At 38.6% G+C, this 22845-nt stretch overlaps 1 protein-coding gene across 1 annotated transcript; it reads left to right on the top strand.

Moving 5' to 3' along the window:
* Positions 1–4042: 4042 nt before the first annotated feature.
* On the top strand, positions 4043–10989 carry RpS6 (ribosomal protein S6). Its single transcript, XM_053792593.1, has 5 exons — positions 4043–4110; positions 7213–7417; positions 8249–8394; positions 9225–9428; positions 10784–10989. Exons 1-5 carry the CDS (start codon positions 4105–4107, stop codon positions 10961–10963), a joined length of 741 nt encoding a protein of 246 aa, XP_053648568.1. The 5' UTR covers positions 4043–4104; the 3' UTR covers positions 10964–10989.
* The last annotated feature ends 11856 nt before the right edge of the window (positions 10990–22845 follow it).

The raw sequence follows: 22845 nt of genomic DNA, 5'->3' as shown, positions 1-22845 counted from the left end.
GAGGAGTGTGTCTAGCAGTGTAAGTCACTGGAGGAGTGTCTATCAGTGTAAGTCACTGGAGGAGTGTGTCTAGCAGTGTAAGTCACTGGAGGAGTGTCTATCAGTGTAAGTCACTGGAGGAGTGTGTCTATCAGTGTACGTCACTGGAGGAGTGTGTCTATCAGTGTAAGTCACTGGAGGAGTGTGTCTAGCAGTGTACGTCACTGGAGGAGTGTGTCTATCAGTGTAAGTCACTGGAGGAGTGTGTCTAGCAGTGTAAGTCACTGGAGGAGTGTGTCTATCAGTGTAAGTCACTGGAGGAGTGCGTCTATCAGTGTAAGTCACTGGAGGAGTGTGTCTAGCAGTGTAAGTCACTGGAGGAGTGTGTCTGTCAGTGTAAGTCACTAGAGAAGTGTATGTCTATGAATGTAAGTCACTGGATTATTATTATTATTATAATCAAGGGGGAAGCGCTAAACCCGGAGGATTATTCAGCGCCTGGGGGGGATGAGGCATTCAGGCTTAATTCGGGGAACTGGAGCACAGATCCAATTCCCTAAATCAAGAGCCCCTCACCAACATGAAGGAACCTTCTTTGAGGGGGTAAGTAGTTGCTAGTTGTCAAAGATACTTGTCAATAGATAAACACTTGACCTATGTACTTACCTATATGTGGTTGCAGGGGTCGAATCACAACTCCTGGCCCCGCCTCTTCGCTGGTCGCTACTAGGTCACTCCCTCCTCCATGAGTTTTATCATACCTCTTCTTAAAGTTATGTATGGTTCCTGCCTTCACTACATCACTCTTCAGATTGTTCCACTTCCTGACAACTCTAAGGCTAAAGAAATACTTCCTAACATCCCTATGACTTATCTGAGTTTTCATTCTCCAGTTGTGACCCCTTGTATATCCGTGGATGCGGATGTGTATGAGGATGTCTTACTTATTTTGCGGATGCGGATGCATATGCGGATATCTGTTTACAGTAAAATGCGGCTGCGGATACGGATGTAAGAAATTGTGCGGATGTTTTGCGGATGAGGATATCCGATACATCTCTAATTCTAGCCCTATCCACCTTGTCAATTCCACTCAGTACTTTATACGTCGTTATCATGTCCCACCTATCCCTCCTGTCCTCTAGTGTCATCACGGTGAGTTCCCTTAACCTCTCCTCATAAGACATATCCCTTAGCTCTGGGACTAGTCTTGTTGGAAACCTTTGCACTTTCTCTAATTTCTTGGTGATTGACCAGGTGTGGGTTCCAGACTGGTGCTGCATACTCCAGTATGGGCCTGACGTACACTGTGTACAACGTCGTGAATGAATCTCAACTTAGAATTCGGACAGATGACCGAACGCTCCAGTTGTGGGCCATCATGTGACTAAGACCAGAGTCAGGAAACATGTGTCCTGTTTCCTGACAAACGTTACCTAACTTAACCCAACCTAGAAGCCTAGATGAAACTAGCATAACCTAACCTGACATAACCGAATCTAACCTAGCCTAACCTGGCCTAGCCAAGCGTGACCTGTCCTAACCAAGCGTGATCTGACCTAACCAAGCGTGACCTGACCTAACCTAACCTAACCAAACTTAACCCAACATTACCTACCCTAACTTAACCTAACCTAACCTAACTTAACCTAACCTAACCTTACCTACCCTAACTTAACCTAACCTAACTTAACAACTAGCCTAACCTAACCTAACCTAACTTAACCTAACCTAACCTTACCTACCCTAACCTAACTTAACAACTAGCCTAACCTAACCTAACCTTACCTAACTTAACCTAACCTAACTTAACCTAACCTAACCTAACTTAACCTAACCTAACTTAACCTAACCTACCCTAACTTAACCTAACCTAACCTAACTTAACAACTAGCCTAACCTAACCTAACCTTACCTAACTTAACCTAACCTAACTTAACCTAACCTAACCTAACTTAACCTAACCTAACTTAACCTAACCTAACCTAACTTAACCTAACCTAACTTAACCTAACCTAACCTAACTTAACCTAACCTAACTTAACCTAACCTACCCTAACTTAACCTAACCTAACTTAACAACTACCCTAACCTAACCTAACCTTACCTAACTTAACCTAACCTAACTTAACCTAACCTAACTTAACCTAACCTAACTTAACCTAACCTAACCTAACTTAACCTAACCTAACTTAACCTAACCTAACTTAACCTAACCTAACCTAACTTAACCTAACCTAACCTAACCTAACCTAACTTAACCTAACCTAACTTACTTAACCTAACCTAACCTAACTTAACCTAACCTAACCTAACCTAACCTAACTTAACCTAACCTAACCTAACCTAACCTAACCTAACTTAACCTAACCTAACCTAACTTAACCTAACCTAACCTAACCTAACTTAACCTAACCTAACCTAACCTAACCTAACTTAACCTAACCTAACTTACTTAACCTAACCTAACCTAACTTAACCTAACCTAACCTAACCTAACCTAACTTAACCTAACCTAACCTAACCTAACTTAACTTAACCTAACCTAACCTAACCTAACTTAACCTAACCTAACCTAACTTAACTTAACCTAACCTAACCTAACCTAACCTAACCTACCCTAACCTAACCTAACATTATCAAACCTAACTTAACTTAACCTAACCTAACTTAACTTAACCTAACCTAACTTAACTTAACCTAACCTAACTTAACTTAACCTAACCTAACTTAACTTAATCTAACCTGAAAACATTAATGTTAAAAAACATTAAACATCACAGAAATGTTATAAAAACACATCAATCATCTCATAAATGTTAAAATACCACATATAAGTGATTGTAAATTTTCTTAATTCATAGTAAACACATTAATTCAACTGCTGCATAAAATACACATTATAAACCAGAAGAAAATCTATTTTAATGGGATTATTTATAAGTTGTAGTGTCAGGGGCCCAAGACTGTTCAACTGCCTCCCAGCATACATAAGGGGGATTACCAATAGACACTTGGCTGTCTTCAAGCTGGCACTGGACAAGCATCTAAAGTCGGTGCCTGACCAACCCGGCTGTGGCTCGTACGTTGGATTGCGTGCAGCCAGCAGCAACAGCCTGGTTGATCAGGCTCTGATCCACCAGGAGGCCTGGTCACAGACCGGGCCGCGGAGGCGTTGACCCCCGGAACTCTCTCTCCGGGTAAGGTGTGGTGGAGAGGGTTGAGTCACAGCTCCTGTCCCACCTTACGACTGGGTTGACTTAATCATGCTGTACTGATACATAATGCGTAAAATTATATGCGAGCATTATAATTAAGATTATTATTATTATTATTATTATTATTATTATTATTATTATTATAATCAAGGGGGAAGCGCTAAACCCGGAGGATTATACAGCGCCTGGGGGGGGGGATGTGGAAGGCATTCAGGCTTAATTCGGGGAACTGGAGCACAGATCCAATTCCCTAAATCAAGAGCCCCTCACCAACATCAAGGAACCTTCCTTGAGGGGATTATAATTAAGAATTTAGTAATTTATAGCATTATTTTGGCTGGATTTTTTTCAAAATAAAGGAAAAATACATCTTTATCAATTTTTATTAGTATTGTATTTCTAAATTGTAGCCAGATAATATGCAAATTTAACTACCGTAAATTCTTTGTATAATGAACTAAAACATATATTTTATTTTATTGTATTTATTTATTTTTTCTTCAAAATCAGTAGATATAGATAATTTATGGGTAATACATTTATATGAATGTGTTCTTTTAATGATTATAATTTGTAGTTGAGGATTTAATTTTGTAAATAAATATGCAGAAAGTTATTAAACCATATTAGTTATTATAATATGAAGATGTGAAGGTTGAAACAACATATATAAAATTCCAAATATTTTTTTTAAGAATTGTACATGAGTTTGTTAATACAGGACATGGTAGGATAAAAAACGATGCAAATAAATTACAATGTATTTATTTATGTATCTTAAAATGTATTTTTTATCGTAATAAGACGGATATTTGAGGTTAAATAAAGGCACAAGGTGTATGGGCAGCATCTCGCAAATAACGAGATCTTTCTCGCGGGTCACGTGGCGTGGAGGGCGGCTGTTGACATGAAGGTGCACTTTTCACCCTTATTTCTCGTTATTTTCTGTATCTGCGAACACTACAATGGCGCATATTGGTGCATAAAGGCGCTGTGGTGCTGTAGAGAGGCAGGAAAGGTGATGTAGGAGGGTAAATAAGCGGTGAGGAGGTGAAAATGATGGAGTGTTTACACCGTGTGGGTCACCATGCGAGTCTCGCCGTGTAAACATTTCATTATTTTCCATTTTTTTTTATATTTTGGGTTGTTTTTCCACTCCTGGAGGAAGGTGCCTTGACCCCGGTGAGGAGTTCTTGATCCAGGGGACTGGATTTGTCTTTTAATCTAATCAGATGGCATCCCATCACCCCAGAAGCTGTGACCGGGTTTAGCGCTTCCCCTTGAATATAATGTTGAACCTTAATAATAATAATAATAATAACGATTAATATAAATAAATATTTATTTCTGCAAGTAATTTTTTTCAAATAATTTACTTCTGAAAGTAATAATTATTTCTGCAAGTAATAAATATTTCTAAGTAATAATATTTCTAATAATGAATATTTCTAAGTAATAATATTTCTAATAATGAATATTCCTAAGTAATAATATTTCTAATAATGAATATTTCTAAGTAATAATATTTCTAGTAATGAATATTTCTAAGTAATAATATTTCTAATAATGAATATTTCTAAGTAATAATATTTCTAATAATGAATATTTTTAAGTAATAAATATTTCTGCAAATCATAATAAATATATTTGTCAGTGCCTGATACAGTTATTACAGACTTAGTTAACACTGACACACTATATAATAAGATAAAAGGACACACGCACAATTAATGCGGTGTTTTATTGTGGCAACGTTCCACATTATTTTTGTACCCACTTGTTGCCCCAGTCATCAGTACTGTGCTCTGCTGAATGTAACAATTGTCTTGATTATACCTGTTTAGGAAGTGGGAGACAGGTTTGAGTTATGAACCAATTAACCTTCATTGTGGGAAAATTGATGGAATCGATAATTGTCGAGGTTATTCACAGCCACCATGGAAGACGTAGATTTATTGGTAAATTTCATCGTGGTTTTTATGAAAGGGCGTTCCTGCCTTACAAATTTACTAACTTTTTTCACTAAGGTATTTGAGGTAGGTTGTTGTAATGAATATGATAGTGTATAAGGACTTCAGTAAGGCCTTTAATAGAATTCAGTCAGCAACAGAGTTTACGTAGTAAGTTTATTCAGGTACAGGTTTACATAAAGTTACATAAAATATCATATGTAGCAGCATATGTGTAGATAACCTTCGAGGATAACCCCAAAAAGTCAATGACTTATTTCCATAAATGGGGAGAAATCAGATTGGGGATGTATCACAAGTGGTATTCTACAGGGGTCAGTGTTGGGCCTTTTGTCGTTCACAATATACATCAACGACATAGATGAAATGAATATCGACAAGCAAATTTGCTGATGACACTAAAAACAGGCAGTCGGAGTAATTCTGACAAGGACGTTTAGTGCAACAGTTAGGTATCGTTATTTCGAAATGTTTCACCTACATAGTAGGCTTCTTCAGTCAAGTACAGAGAAGTTTGCAAAAGCAGTAGAGATGTGAAGACGATGTAATCACTCCATCACCCTTCATGATGTAGTTTTGAGGTGGTCAGTCCCTCTACCTAGAGAAGAGTTTTTGTTCTGTAGTCGGAAACAATCTGAAGTTGAAGTGACAGTATGGTGACTCATACTGTCAGGTGAGCTGTAGTCCGCTAGTAAAAGAAAGAATGTAATCATTGTGAAGTCAGGTGCCTCTCAGACTATGGAACAAAAAAGCTTTTTTTCCATGCTGAGGGACTGACCACCTCAAAACTACGTCTTCAAGAGGGATAGACTGATCACATTGTCTTCACACCACTACTGCCTTTGCAGTAGATATGTCCTCGACTGAAGAAGCCTACTGTGTAGGAAAAACGTTTCACCAGTAAAGATGCCTAACTGTTGCACGTCTTACTTACCAACCTGTCAGTATTGTATACTATTTTAATACATAAGATCTGCATAGGTTGATTCAGTGGTCAGAGACATGGCAGATGAAGTTTAATGTAGACAAATGTAAAGTTCTAAGCCTGGGAGAAGAGACTAACCATGGTACTTAATGTAGATTTCAATCACTAAATGCAAAAAAAGATTTAAGAGTTTTGGTTAACCGTAATCTGAAGCTGAGACAACAGTGCATAAACATTCTTAATAAAGCTAATAAAATTCCTGGTTTCAAGAAGTATAAATAACAGGAGTCTTCGGGTTATTTTCCTCAACTTTGTACATCATTGGTAAGGCTTCGTATAAAGTGTGTTGTGCAGTTCTGGTCACTGTATTACAGAATGAACATAAATATGCTGGAAATCATAGAGTAGGATGTATGGCACACTATTTAATAAACTAAAGATTCTTTTAATAGCGTTCTATAGGTTTAATACCAGTCTCGTGTATTAAGTAGGTGTAAGAGATTTTAGAATCAATGGTTGAAAGATAAAAAAATTTCCCATCAGCTAAAAATTATTTTTTTTTTTTACACAGGGTTTGACAAGGTTAAGGATCCCTAGCTCTTATTACTTTCAAGGAGAATTAATATTTTTTATTTATGCCATAAGATTGATGGCAAAAATGGGTAGGGGAAGACTGAGGTAGGATAGAGCAATAACAAGTTATGGATAGACAGGAAGCTAGGAAAGGTAGGTTAAATGGCCTGACCACTTTGAGGTTTAAGTGCAGTTCTTGTTGATGAATAAAACACGTGTACAACACTTAGGTGTCTTTGCCTAAATGTTTCGCCTGCACGGTGGGCTTTATTCAAATACAAGTGAATGTAGTACAACACTGGAGGCAGTAGTAGTATTGATGTGATCAGTCACTCTTGGTAGGTGGTGGTTAGTCCTTCAAGCTTGAAGATACCCAAGCATTCCACACGACCTAAACGTCAATTTGTTAGTGTTGTATCCCATCAGTAATGTGGTAGTCGAGTGTTAAATATCTGATGGAGTATATCACATAGAATTTGTCCTAATTTTATTTTGTGAATTAATTTCTTTGTTATAGCTTACATACTAATGAGATTAAATTTTTCAGTTAAACATTTCGTACCCCGCTACGGGGTGTCAGAAGCTCTTTGAGTTTGATGATGAGAAAAAAGTACGCATCTTCAATGAGAGGCGTATGGGCCAAGAAGTTGAGGCGGACTCCTTAGGTGAGGAGTGGAAGGGCTACGTGATGCGTATCGCTGGTGGCAACGACAAGCAAGGTTTTCCCATGAAGCAGGGTGTCCTTACAAACAGTAAGCATTAAAAATAGCAATTGATATTAAATGTGTGGTTTCTCAAAGAGAAGGTAGTGGCTTCGTGGGGCCATGTGTTGGGTTGTCCTGTAAATTGACTAAGAATTCTGTTGTAACTTGTATGTACTACTTAATTTTTGCAGCATTAATGATAATGTTCTCTGAGTGCAGTTTGGCTAACCTGAAAATGGCAGGGCTGTTTATATTTGTAGTATGGTACAGTATTTAGTTTTTTCCTTGTTAAGATATCAACACTCCACTCTCGTAAACATACCAAGTAGCAGCAACAACAACAGATTCCATCCATAAGCAATATGTAAAATTAGCACACTGGTCACACGTGCGAGTCTTAACTGAAAGTACTACTGAGGTTGAACTTTAGACGAGACCATGTTCATAATAATCCCATTGTTGGTTCAACCTTTTTCAATTGTTTTGGTCATGTTTCTCAATTGGGTTAATAGTAACATTCATAATTAGTGTGCGCCCAGAAAGAAGAGATATGGGAAATGCACTAAGTACACTTTCAACAAAATTCTGTGGTTAGTTAATCATTGGGGTTAATACACCCAGCCTATGGTAGTATTTTTATGAGTACATGTATTACTTAAAAAAAAAAAAAAGGCTGAGGGACTGAAACCAATATAGCCAGACTTGGGTCCTTAAGGTGGGAAGCAGGAGGGGTGGGGATGTTACAGTCCAGCAAGTCATTACGATTGTGACATCTGTTGAGTGTGATTATGTTGTCATTATTTTGGGAGGGTCACCCTACCTTGGTGGAAGATGGCTTATGTGGTCAAAAGAAGTTAACCGATTTTTCTTTTTATACAGATCGTGTCCGGCTCTTGCTTTCAAAGGGTCATTCTTGCTATCGTCCCCGCAGAACTGGAGAGCGCAAGAGGAAGTCAGTCCGTGGTTGTATTGTGGATGCAAACTTGTCTGTGCTTGCCCTGGTTATTGTCAAGAAGGGTGAAGGGGTTAGTGTTAAGTGTGTTCAGTTGTAACTACCAACTTTTTATGTGTGATCTTTGGTAAAAGTCATCCAGCTATATATGTCATTATTGCAAGGTACTTTTAGTCCTGAAACCAATCAAAATCATCTTTATTTCTGTAATCTTTCATTCTATCAAATGAGATTAAGAAACCGAGAATCTGGATATAAAAAAGCAAATGAAAATACACCACAAATTTGCTACTTTAACTATTTTAAACCAAAAACAGTCATTTTTTTTTTCCAACTCATGTACTATGGAAGGGCAGGATTTTTTTATATGGTACACACTTACTGCATAGATGCATTCTCATGTCTAGGCACAAAAGTTTCAGTTCACAGCTTATCTGAGTGAGTTGAGATCTCTTAAAATATTGGTGCACTCATCTTGCCAATTTTTTATAAATTTTGCAATTATTTTCCTCTTATCTGCCATTTTTGTTCTTTGATCTGAATTATGCAATATTTCCCTGCATTACTTATGATAGGAATTGAGAAGCATTTTCATGATTGAAATTGAGCTGCATTCTCCTTACAGTAATCTGAATTGAGCTCCTTTCTCCTTAATAACTAATAAGACCTGTAGTCTTATTAGGGATGAGACAATACCAAGTTTTATGCCTCTACTGCCAATTTTGATATTCAGTTTTAAGCTGTTATCAATACCACCAAAATTGGCCGATATCCACAGATACTGATGCGTACTTTGGCACACCCCTTGGCTTAATTGAGCTGCTTTCTCCTTACTACCTCTAATATGAATTGAGTTGTATTATCTTTACTATCTGTGGTCCGAATTGACACTGTTTCTTGTAGGAGATTCCTGGGCTTACTGATAGCTCAGTTCCTCGTCGCCTGGGACCAAAGCGAGCTTCCAAGATCAGGAAGTTGTTCAACTTAAGCAAGCAGGATGATGTGCGCCAATATGTGATCAAGCGTCCACTGAGCAGCAAGGATGGCAAGAAGCCCAGGACTAAGGCTCCCAAGATCCAGAGGCTCATTACTCCAGTTGTTCTTCAGGTGAGTGAGCAGGGTGCTGTACGTATAAAGAAACTGTTGAAGACTGTCACATTGCTATTGCTGAAATATTTCTCATTAGCCTATAAATTGGAGGGGGAACATTACCTGTTGTTTAGAAGTCTTGAAATCTTTAAGTCAGCCAAGAAAAAATGGGAGCAAGTCAGAAGATAGGCCAGTTAAAGAGATTAGAGACAGGCTAGGTGAAAAGATGAAGACAAGGCCAAGGTGTGTTTTGAAAGGCAGGACACATGACAATGTTCAGATCTCTTATAATGCTACATATATGGCAATTTTTTTTTATGTAAATACAATTGAAGGTGCAATTAAAACTGAATAGCATATACTGTGAAGCTCTTTCCTCTGTTCTATTCCATTTTGGGTGTATTGTTTGAATTACATTTACAAAAAAATTCACCATTTAGAGGAGTTTAATAGATGTTTACTAGGAAAGACAAGAAAGAACAGAAGCAAACTAGAACTTGTCGGTATTGTGTACCATTCTTGTACAAACTAGAACTTGTCGGTATTGTGTACCATTCTTGTACAAACTAGAACTTAGATTCATGCTAGGAATGTTGGGCATAATTGATGAGACAAATGGTATCTGTGAGGGTTAGAAGTGGGATGAATGTAATAATTTGTCAGTGGATCAGTCTGGTTAGCTAAAAAGTGTTTGTTGTGTCACTAAGGTGAACATGTGGTGGGTGTTTTAGGTCTTGTCAGAAACGTGAGCCAATGCTATTTTGAAGCCTCCCTTTTACACAGCATTCCTAACATGAATCTTAGTCCTGGTTTTGTTTCTGTTAATGCCTGCCTTTCCCAGTACACTGTGAAATGCTCTTAATTTTCAGAGCCCATTAAATTTTAGTCTCATCTTGACTTCCCTCATTTAAAAGCATCTTCACCTGACCTGTCTTCTGGTTTTCTCCCATTTTCCTGCACAGTTTTGACTTGTGTGTTACAGGATGGACAGAAATATGGTTTAAACATGTCCCTCCAAATTGCAGGCTGATAGTAAATTGTTGCAGTCATTGTAGTGTGGCTTTGTTTTTTTGGCTAGTAGTGAATGGAAATTTAATTGAATTATTTGTCTTGGTATTATTAAATATTTTTTGCTAGAAATACATATTCTGTAGACCAGTACATGATTGCTTAGGGAACAGCATTGCAAAGCTATTGTTTTACTGGCATACTGTAGTTCTGAGGCCCATCCAAACTGCAGTATTCCTATCCCTCGTTCAGAGTTCAGGCACTGTACTTATTATCTCCGGGACTCTTTAAGTCCCATAAAGTTTTTAATACAAGTAAATTAATTATTCTTGTTTGTATATCTTTTATGTGCATTTGTTTTTCAGCGTAAGAGACATAAGAAGGCCCTTAAACGCCAGCGAGCTGTCAAAAACAAGGAGGAGAAAGCCGATTATGCCAAACTTCTGGCCATGAGACAGAAGGAGGCTAAGGAAAAGAGGCAAGAGGAGATCCGACGTCGCCGTTCTTCTTTGCGTGAATCAAAGTCCTCTGAAAAATCTAAATAAGCCAATAAAGCCCATTATTTAGAAAACTGAATTTGACTTACTTCCTAGGTACTCTCTTAAAAAAAAAATGTGTGCATTACAGAAATGTTAGGTAAATTCTGATCTGCAGACATTAGCTTTGTTGTTTGTGGATTATTTGTATACAAGTTTTTATGAGGATAGTGAGGCTCAGGTTAGAGTATGCAGGAGAGAGGGAGAGTATTTCCCAGTAAATGTTGGCCTTGAGGATGTGTGATGTCACCATGGTTGTTCATTATATATATATAGATGAAGTAAGACACTCCTCAGTGGTGCATTGAGGAGTGTCTAGAAACAACTTTATCCATGGAAGCAGAGAGAGGAATATATGAGAGTATAGTTATACCAACGCTCTTATATGGGTGTGAAGCATGGGTGGTGAATGTTGCAACAAGGAGAAGGCTGGAGGCAGTGGAGATGTGTCTGAGGGAAATGTGTGGTGTGAATATAATGCAGAGAATCCATTCTGTAGTTTGGAGATTAGGAGGTGTGGGATTACCAAAACTATTATCTAGAGGGGTTGTTGAGGTGGTTTGGACATGTAGAGAGGGTGGAACAAAATAGAATGACTTCCAGAGTGTATAAATCTGTAGTAGAGGGAAGGCGGTGTATGGGGTTGGCCCAGGAGAGGTTGGAGGGATGGGGTGCTGTATAGCCCTTGTGGTTTAGCACTTCTTTTGATTATAATAATGGAGGAAGGGGATAAAGGAGGTTCTGTATGTGAGGGGCTTGGACTTCCAGCAAGGATGCATGAGCGTGTTAGGAGTGAATGGTTTTTAGGACTTGACGTGCTGATGTAGCGTGAGCAAAGTAACATTTATGAAGGGATTTGGGGAAACCGGCAGGCCAGACTTAATTCCTGGAGATGGGAAGTACAGTGCCTGCACTCTGAAGGAGGGGTGTTAATGTTGCAGTTTTATAACTAGTGTAAGCATGCCTCTGGCAAGACAGTCCCCTCAAGGAAGGTTCCTTGATGTTGGTGAGGGGCTCTTGATTTAGGGAATTGGATCTGTGCTCCAGTTCCCCGAATTAAGCCTGAATGCCTTCCACATATCCCCCCCCCAGGCGCTGTATAATCCTCCGGGTTTAGCGCTTCCCCCTTGATTATAATAATAATAATGGCAAGACAGTGATGGAGTGAAAGGTGATGAGTAGTGGGGGTCTGCATGTATTGTCGTGATCTCTTGTGAAGTCAAATTACAATTGGTGCCAAAAAATCGTCCCCCCCCCTCATATAGCTTCTTGCAAGCTTCCTGTCTTGTGTGTAGTGGATGTCTGCGAATGAAAAAGAAATATTTTGGCGAGTGATGACGATATCTTGCTAGGTATGAGATGAGTGATCAAGTGATGAGAGGTCTACTTCAAATTAAAGTGATGTGATGATGTATGTCTTCATTCATCATATAAAACAAAGTAGCATCAAATTAGATTTGGACTTACCTTTTAGGAGTGGAGGTGATAGTTCCTGGTATTCAGTTATAAATCCAGGTGTATTACTTGTTTCACTATTTGAGTTTGACATATGTTAAAAATATCAGTCTTATTACACACGAGAACATGACACAATACGTGCAGACCCCTGCTATCTAATATGGGGAAAATCCCCCTTCAGGGCATGGAAAGGTGGATAACATGGGGATTTTTTTGTGTAGTGGTTTGAAGATATCTTGGTAGATATGTGCTGTATAGCCCTTGTGGCTTAGCGCTTCTTTTTGATTATAATAATAATAATTGGTAGATATGAGAGGAGTGATGAAAAGAAGAGGTTTGATTTCTTCACTTTATTTAGAATGGATGATTTGAAAGTTTTTCTTTTTTGGGCCACCCTGCCTTGGTGGAAATTGGCCAATGTATTAATAAAAAAAATTGTACAACTGCAACGATCTGAGTAAAGGGTTCAGTTGGGTGAGATTATAGTGTTAAAAGTTTGAACCTCAGAGGAAAAAAAAATGTGGTTAATGTTTTTTTTTTATTTAGATCTTGAGGCCACAAGGGTTATGTGAAGTATGTACAGCTGTTCCTGAGATTTGTGCAGATGGGGTCAAGTTGCTGTAAGTCCTGAAATCCTACAAAATTGCCTTGACAATAAATTCGGTGTTTGATGTTTGATAAATTTGGTATTTGATGCCATTGTCTTCAAAATATTGCTCTAATCTATATTTCCTTGCATCTTTATCAGTGTGGCTAAATTGTACTTTAGTTACAGGTCTGATTGTCCTTCGTGCACTTGGGTGTCATCTATGTTTTACTTGAAGGTTTGTCTGGGATACTTCCTGCCTATGTGACCTCTGCTTGCCTGTTGCAAGAAGTGGTTCATGGATGATGCCAATGCTTTAAGAATTGTCACCAAGCTTGCAGTTGCTGGTATGAGCTTCCTTTCCCAACATGTTTACACACACACACTTATGGCTTAGTGTTTATTATTAACTTTTTTATTCTTCCATCCCCTCATGGAGGGTGTTTTAATGCCAGTGAGAGGCTCTTAATCCAAGGAAATAGGCCTGTCTTCCCCTTCCCCTTGCTATATGACTCCTATGGGTTTAGCACTCCCTAATTACACTGTCATTGGTTTTTCATCAAGTATTCTTGACTAAGGGTAGTGCTACAATTGATGGCACTGATCGTGCAACAAAGTATAGTACATACTATAATTTCATCAAAGCATGTGTACTTTATTTTTGGCCTCTGTTGAATTCAACATCCCTGACATGCTTCTACTTTTCTCTCCAGACAGTCTCACCTTGAAGAATTAAAACCTCCACTTTGACTTTTAAACTGAGACTTTTATGACAGTTTTCATTTGACCATGTTCTTGACCTGCACACTCATGCTCTCTTGATATCAATACTGCTTTATTATGCAATACTGAATAATCAACAAAGGTTTAGTGCTTTCTCTGAATATAAGTCCCCTTGAGGGTGGGGGGGGGGCTGTTGTTCTAAGGAATTTGACGTGTGTTTCTCTTCCTTGATTTGAATCTGAATGCTCTATTACCAAAGTGGTATGACCCCTATAGGTTTAATGCTTCACTATGAATATTATTATAATCAAAGAAAGTACTAAACCGACAAGGGCCATACAGCGCCGATTCCCTATGAATATAATGTGAAAATATGTAGTGCTCAAAATGCTTCTGTGACTTGCCACATCATCACACAGGAGATTGTTGAGGAAAGTAGAGGCATGCGGAATAGTAGGGGAAATTTTTTCCTGGGTTGAGGTGTGGTTGAGAGATAGGCAACAGAGTTTGCATAAATGGGGAGACAAAGAATGGGGATGTTTCACAAGCAGTGTTCCACAGTAGTCAGATTTGGACCCTTTGTTGTTCACTAAAATAAGCCATCAGAAAAATTTTGATGGTAACTAAAGAACAAGCTGAAACCTACACATCAGTACTTACTGATCTACACTATATTATGCTAGTGGGTTTAACAAAATGAAAGGGGATAGAGAGAAAAAAAAAAGTTGTTGGAGCTCACAACCCCTCAAGGAAGGTTCCGGTTTAGCGCTTCTTTTTTATTATAATAATCAAGGAAGGTTCCTTGATGTTGGTGAAGGGCTCTTGATCTAGGGAATTTGATCTGTGCTCCAGTTTCCTGAATTAAGCCTGAATATCTTCCACATTCCCCCCAACAGGTGCTGCATAATCCTATTGGTTTAGCATTCCCCCTTGATTATAATTATAATAATAATGATGGAGTTCACAATGTAATATTTCGTGAAGGGATTCAGGGAAACTGGATAGCCAGACTTGAGTCCTGGAGGTGGGAAGTACAGTGCCTGTGCTCTGAAGGAGGGGTGGAGATATTTGTAGTCTGGCAGGGCATCTGAACTTAAGTATCTGTGAGCCTCTGGCAAGAGTGATAGAGCAAATTATGGTAATAGTTTCTTTTTCAGGTCACTGCCTCAGTGGGAGATGGCCAGTGTTAAAAGGAAAAGAAAATGAATGGTATCACACAAACATTTAACACTAATGCTGAAGATTATCTAAGCATTATTCTGTGTAAGTCACCCTTAGCTTTAGATATATCTGCCTCTTCACTGTATGTAGGCCTTTGGGCTGCTAGCAGCAATGGCCTGGTTGACAACATCAAGTAGGGTTTAGAGAGTAAAATAGCTCAAAACTGGCCACATGTATGTTTTCCTTAATTATCCCTCGTATGTCACTTTTGCTGTTCTGATGAGTTCTGATTAAGTGTTGTCTTGACTCTGGACATGGGCACGGCTTGAAGCCATAGCACAACACTGTATGATCCTGTTGGGTTTAGTACATACTTGGTTTTGATTATAATAACTGAAGCCATAACAAGCCAGTTCTAAAATTAATAAGCTAGTATTCTCACCAACCAGCTATGCTGGCTTTAGAACTGGCTTGCCATGGATTCAAACCCCCATTGGTTCCCCAACATGTTTACACACACACACTTATGGCTTAGTGTTTATTATTAACTTTTTTATTCTTCCATCCCCTCAGGGAAGGTGTTTTAATGCCAGTGAGAGGCTCTTAATCCAAGGAAATAGGCCTGTCTTCCCCTTCCCCTTGCTATATGACTCCTATGGGTTTAGCACTCCCTAATTACAATAATTCCCAATTTAGTGCCAGAGTAAACCTTGAAAGTATTGTACTAAATAAACAACAGCATTTCCAACTTGTACATTCATTCACGATTTTCACCACAGATGACATCCGTTGACCCATGATGCTAATTAGAAAATGTACTAACACTTCTTTCAAGGAAGGGGGGGCCTTGATCAAAGGAACTAGTTACCACCCCTTGAATCAAGCCTAAATATAACCTATTCCCCAGACACTTCAGGACCCTTCCTTGTTTAGTGCTTAACCATGAATATAATTATTATAATCTATATGATTAATAATGCGGATACCTATTCTTGATAACCCAGTGAAACAGGTGCCTGTTCCCATCACACCTGTTGCACAGGTGTTATGGCAGCAGGTGTTCATAGTCATCTTTGTGGTGCTAGTGCCTCCCTATGATTATCTGCATAGCAACAATAAAAGGGATAGTTATGGCAGTTTGGCAGAACCAGCAATGAAATCTTTGTGGTGTGTGATGCTTGTGCTTCTGGCTGTGGTAAGTGCTGATGTTCCAGACTTGGTCTCACTACCTGTTTATTACCCATTTCTTACGTATTTTTATTGCCAGGAGCACCGAGTGATCGACCATGTTAAAACATACTTCAGATTTCAAAACTTAGGTCCTTAGCTATTTACAGCTATAAAAGCAGAGATACATGCACTGCCGTACCTTCAGTATTTAATCTATCACATACGGTATATACAGTGGACCCCCGGTTAACGAACTTTTTTCATTCCAGTAGTATGTTCAGGTGCCAGTACTGACCGAATTTTTTCCCATAAGGAATATTGTGAAGTAGATTAGTCCATTTCAGACCCCCAAACATACACGTACAAACGCACTTACATAAATACACTTACATAATTGGTCGCATTTGGAGGTGATCGTTAAGCGGGGGTCCACTGTACTTTTTAATTTCCATTTAATGTAGCAACTACCCCTATGTTGTATATTCAAATTATATTGTTCTACCAAGATACTGTACCTTATTGCTGGTGAAAGGTTAATGATCTAAGGGATTAAAGCTACTCTTCCCTTCCTTGGATCAAATCCAAATACCTCCCATTTCTCACGTGCTGTATGCTCTGAATTTTTTCCTATGAATATAAAAGCCGAGTCCTTCTCAATATAACTTACATCATACTGCTGATTGTGCAGAACATTTTATCTATTTGTTCCTGTTTTTTTACAGCAAAGTAGTACTCATAGCATGCCAAAATATATACATGTAATGTATATCCTATAATTCATCTTATTGTCCAGTAAGTTATAATTCATGTTATTACCTGTAAATATACGTTAGCTTCTGCAAAAGTATAATGTTACATCCTGCAAAATATAATTTATTCATTGTTCTTTACATAGCAATATCAGGGCAGGAAACCAAAGAAGAGCAGATGGCTATTCTTGAATCTCTACTGAAGGTAGATATGCACAGGTTCATTATTATTATTACTATATGTATTATAATTATTTGGGAAGGTACTAAAGCCGTAGAAGTCATACTGCCTGGGGAATGGGAGGTAATCACATTTGATCTACAGAAGCCATCAGACCACTAACTCAAATTTTAGACAGCATACTATGACCTTATTCATTGTCCTAAACCTTTCAAATATTAATGTGATATACAGTGGACCCCCGCATAACGATCACCTCCAAATGCGACCAATTATGTAAGTGTATTTATGTAAGTGCGTTTGTACGTGTATGTTTGGGGGTCTGAAATTGACTAATCTACTTCACAATATTCCTTATGGGAAAAAATTCGGTCAGTACTGGCACCTGAACATACTACTGTATATACTACTGTTCACTTCCCATCATTAAAACAAAAATGTAATGCCAGGTTGAACATAAAACACTCCGTGGAAAACTGTAATGGAACACGCTGGTATTACACCTCGAAAAATGCCTCATGTTCATTTGAACCTATTTATAATTAGTACTGGTAAACAAAAAGGCCAAAAATGTGGAATAACTTACACTGTAGTGTAAGCATGCCTCTGGCAAGACAGTGATGGAGTAAATGATGATGAAAGTTTTTCTTTTTCAGGCCACCCTGCCTTGGTGGGAAATGGCCGATGTGTTAAGAAATTCTTGAACTTGCAATTAAATTTTTATTTCCAAGCTAGAATTTACACCATGCTCTTCAACTTTTATATTTTCAATATTCCAAACCATTATTACAATCTCTAAACTAAATAACTTCAAAACTCAACTAACACACTTTTAACTAAACATTCTCTGAACTTAACTAACTCTACAAATTATTCAAATCAAGTCTCTACCTTCAGAAACTTTTGCAGTTAAAAGCTGACCCAATGATCCAGTTGCTGCAAGTAGCACAAGAAATACCCTTATTCCAAATGCAAACACAAGTACACCTACCATCCGACTTACGACCACTCGACTTACGACTGTTTTTTATGCCAAATTTTTGGGAAATAAACAACTATTTGTGTTGTACAGTGTTTATCCTAAACCTTACAGTATAAAATACAGTACTAACAACATAAAAAGTAAAGTAAAGCATGAAATACCAAAATAAAACAATAAAGTCATTACAAAAATGTTTTGTTGATATCAGTAGTAAAGTTCGACTTACGACCATTTTGACTTACGACCGGTTTCTCGGAACCGAACTCAGTCGTAAGTCGGATGGTAGGTGTATTTTCACTTTTAAAACATCCTTTATGGGTTTCTTAAATGCTGGTTATTTGAATTTCATGTGATAGTGTTTATTGTTCAGGGTTTATGTTCGTAGATTTTTCTTTGTTAATTTTGTTTTTATTGTGTGTTATATATATTAATTTTTTTATTGCCAAGCGCTGAGTGATCTATACGACCCAAGTGCTTTAAAAAAAGAATCACAACTACTACTGTACTGTTTTCCACCAAAGATGGGAAATGCTTTGAAGAATTAAGGTTGCCACTTACAGTATTATTATTTTAATGGCCTGGTTGGTCAGGCAAACACCAGACATGCATGGCATGGGCCAGGCTCTAGGGGTAGAAAAACTCTTGGAACTCACTAAGATATACATGTACCAGTCCTCTCCTGCCGAGGTAGGGTGACCTGACAAAGAAGCAAAGAAGGAAACACTTTGTCACTCATTCAATCACTATCTTGCTAGAAAGATGTATGGGATGTAGAAGTTTAGATGACCTAAACTGCTACATCCCCCACCCCTTAAGAGTGCAGGCACTGTTAGCCCGACTTGCATCCAGCTAACCAGTTTCCCCTGAATTCTCTCAAAATGTTACCTTGCTCACTCCAAAGAGCTAGTCAGGTCCCAAAAACCATTTGCCTCCATTCCTATCTAACAGACGTAAGTGTTACAAAATTAGGTAACAGTTCACAAATCTTACATTATTATTATTATAATCAAAAGGAAGCGCTAAGCCACAAGGGCTATACAGCGCTGTCACAAATCTTATAAAACTTTTATGCAGAGCATTTTGGACAGTCTAAAACTAGGTGGGGATAGAACTCCATGGTCTGGAGTTTTGAGACTCTCTGATCGCTGGTTCTATCCCCGCCCGTGGTATGGTTTGTTTGCAATTGCGTCATTACGATTTTGTGAGTCGAGTATATAGTTGAAGTTACTGGTATGTTAAATTTGAAATTCATATCTAAGGCAGAGACTGAATGAATGATATTGTTTCCTTTTTGGGGAAAAGGAAAGGAAAAAGTCACCCTATCTTGGTGGAGGCATCAGTGTTCCCAAAATAAATAACAAAAACTAGTGTAGTAAAATAGCAATGAATGTTTAGTCTGCATGTAACTTGTTCAACACCAGAATGATATTTTAATTAGAGGGACCAGGACATGAATACATCCACTTAGGCCATTTGTGTTGAAGACTTTTGGTCCTAGGACTGAAACATCTTCAATAAGTGTCGTATGTACAGTACGTATATGGTTTCATTTTCATTTCCCTCTGGTTGTTGGCACATATACTGTACCTCCTTACTAGATACTTCAATCCCTTAAATAGTGATTAAACTCAGTATACAATATATATTTTTGTATTCATGGTAGGAGCACTAAACCAATAGAATCACACAGCTCCTGGGCAAATATTAGGTATTCAGACTTGATTCAGGGAATTGGAGCACAGATCCAATTCCTTAGATCAAGAGCCCTTCACCAGCCATACAGTATATATACAGTGGACCCCCGGTTTACGATCAGCTCCCAATGCGACCAATTATGCAAGTGTATTTATGTAAGTGTATTTATGTAAGCGATTGGTGGAATGATGATGTAAAGAGAGTAGTAAGGGAGAAAAAGTTAGCATATGAGAAGTTTTTACAAAGTAGAAGTGATGCAAGGAGGGAAGAGTATATGGAGAAAAAGAGAGAGGTTAAGCAATGTAAAAAGAGAGCAAATGAGAGAGTGGGTGAGATGTTATCAACAAATTTTGTTGAAAATAAGAAAAAGTTTTGGAGTGAGATTAACAAGTTAAGGAAGCCTAAAGAACAAATGGATTTGTCAGTTAAAAATAGGAGAGGAGAGTTATTAAATGGAGAGTTAGAGGTATTGGGAAGATGGAGGGAATATTTTGAGGAATTGTTAAATGTTGATGAAGATAGGGAAGCTGTGATTTCGTATATAGGGCAAGGAGGAATAACATCTTGTAGGAGTGAGGAAGAGCCAGTTGTGAGTGTGGGGGAAGTTCATGAGGCAGAAGGTAAAATGAAAGAGGGTAAGGCAGCCGGGATTGATGGGATAAAGATAGAAATGTTAAAAGCAGGTGGGGATATAGTTTTGGAGTGGTTGGTGCAATTATTTAATAAATGTATGGAAAAGGGTAAGGTACCTAGGGATTGGCAGAGAGCATGCATAGTTCCTTTGTATAAAGGCAAAGGTGACAAAAGAGAGTGCAAAAATTATAGGGGGATAAGTCTGTTGAGTATACCTGGCAAAGTGTATGGTAGAGTTATTATTGAAAGAATTAAGAGTAAGACGGAGAATAGGATAGCAGATGAACAAGGAGGCTTTAGGAAAGGTAGGGGGTGTGTGGACCAGGTGTTTACAATGAAACATATAAGTGAACAGTATTTAGATAAGGCTAAAGAGGTCTTTGTGGCATTTATGGATTTGGAAAAGGCGTATGACAGGGTGGATAGGGGGGCAATGTGGCAGATGTTGCAGGTGTATGGTGTAGGAGGTAGGTTACTGAAAGCAGTGAAGAGTTTTTACGAGGACAGTGAGGCTCACGTTAGAGTATGTAGGAAAGAGGGAAATTATTTCCCAGTAAAAGTAGGTCTTAGACAAGGATGTGTGATGTCACCGTGGTTGTTTAATATATTTATAGATGGGGTTGTAAGAGAAGTAAATGTGAGGGTCTTGGCAAGAGGCGTGGAGTTAAAAGATAAAGAATCAAACATAAAGTGGGAGTTGTCACAGTTGCTCTTTGCTGATGACACTGTGCTCTTGGGAGATTCTGAGGAGATTGGTGGATGAATTTGGTAGGGTTTGCAAAAGAAGAAAATTAAAAGTGAATACAGGAAAGAGTAAGGTTATGAGGATAACAAAAAGATTAGGTGATGAAAGATTGGATATCAGATCGGAGGGAGAGAGTATGGAGGAGGTGAATGTATTCAGATATTTGGGAGTTGACGTGTCAGCGGATGGGTCTATGAAAGATGAGGTGAATCATAGAATTGATGAGGGGAAAAGGGTGAGTGGTGCACTTAGGAGTCTGTGGAGACAAAGAACTTTGTCCTTGGAGGCAAAGAGGGGAATGTATGAGAATATAGTTTTGCCAACCCTCTTATATGGGTGTGAAGCATGGGTGATGAATGTTGCAGCGAGGAGAAGGTTGGAGGCAGTGGAGATGTCATGTCTGAGGGCAATGTGTGGTGTGAATATAATGCAGAGAATTCGTAGTTTGGAAGTTAGGAGGTGCGGGATTACCAAAACTGTTGTCCAGAGGGCTGAGGAAGGGTTGTTGAGGTGGTTCGGACATGTAGAGAGAATGGAGTGAAACAGAGTGACTTCAAGAGTGTATCAGTCTGTAGTGGAAGGAAGGCGGGGTAGGGGTTGGCCTAGGAAAGGTTGGAGGGAGGGGGTAAAGGAGGTTTTGTGTGCAAGGGGCTTGGACTTCCAGCAGGCATGCGTGAGTGTGTTTGATAGGAGTGAATGGAGACAAATGGTTTTTAATACTTGACGTGCTGTTGGAGTGTGAGCAAAGTAACATTTATGAAAGGGTTCAGGGAAACCGGCAGGCCGGACTTGAGTCCTGGAGATGGGAAGTACAGTGCCTGCACTCTGAAGGAGGGGTGTTAATGTTGCAGTTTAAAAACTGTAGTGTAAAGCACCCTTCTGGCAAGACAGTGATGGAGTGAATGATGGTGAAAGTTTTTCTTTTTCGGGCCACCCTGCCTTGGTGGGAATCGGCCAGTGTGATAATAATAATAAAAATTTATGTAAGTGCGTTTGTATGTGTATGTTTGGGGGTCTGAAATGGACTAATCTAATTCACAATATTCCTTATGGGAACAAATTCGGTCAGTACTGGCACCTGAACATACTTCTGGAATGAAATAATATCGTAAACCGGGGGTCCACTGTACATGTACACCTACCATCCGACTTACGACCAAGTTCAGTTCCAAGAAACCGGTCGCAAGTCGAAATGACCGTAAGTCGAACTTTACTACTGAATATCAACAAAACATTTTTGTAATGACTTCATTTTATAGTTTTATTTTGGTATTTCATGTTTTACTTTACTTTTTATGTTGTTAGTACTGTATTTTATACTGTAAGGTTTAGGATTAACACTGTGTACAACACAAATACAGTGGACCCCCGCATAACGATCACCTCCCAATGCGACCAATTATGTAAGTGTATTTATGTAAGTGCGTTTGTACGTGTATGTTTGGAGGTCTGATATGGACTAATCTACTTCTCAATATTCCTTATGGGAACAAATTCGGTCAGTATTGGCACCTGAACATACTTCTGGAATGAAAAAATATCGTTAACCGGGGGTCCACTGTAGTTGTTTATTTCCCAGAAATTTGGCATAAAAAACATGGTCGTAAGTCGAGCAGGTCATAAGTCGGATGGTAGGTGTATATATAACCTCTGAAGGATGGGTAGGGATGTGATCCAGATGCCATTTAAACTGTGATGTCTGTGTACTTCCGTCAAGACTATTGAACGAGTAATTTTGGGAAACGACAGCCATAAAAAAAATGAATTTTCAGCATTTTGTAGATGATTGTACAGTATTGTACAGTGGT

Source organism: Cherax quadricarinatus, chromosome 81 (genome assembly GCF_038502225.1).
Source record: "Cherax quadricarinatus isolate ZL_2023a chromosome 81, ASM3850222v1, whole genome shotgun sequence".
Lineage (NCBI taxonomy): Eukaryota > Metazoa > Arthropoda > Malacostraca > Decapoda > Parastacidae > Cherax > Cherax quadricarinatus.
This window is presented reverse-complemented; position numbering and strand designations above follow the sequence as displayed.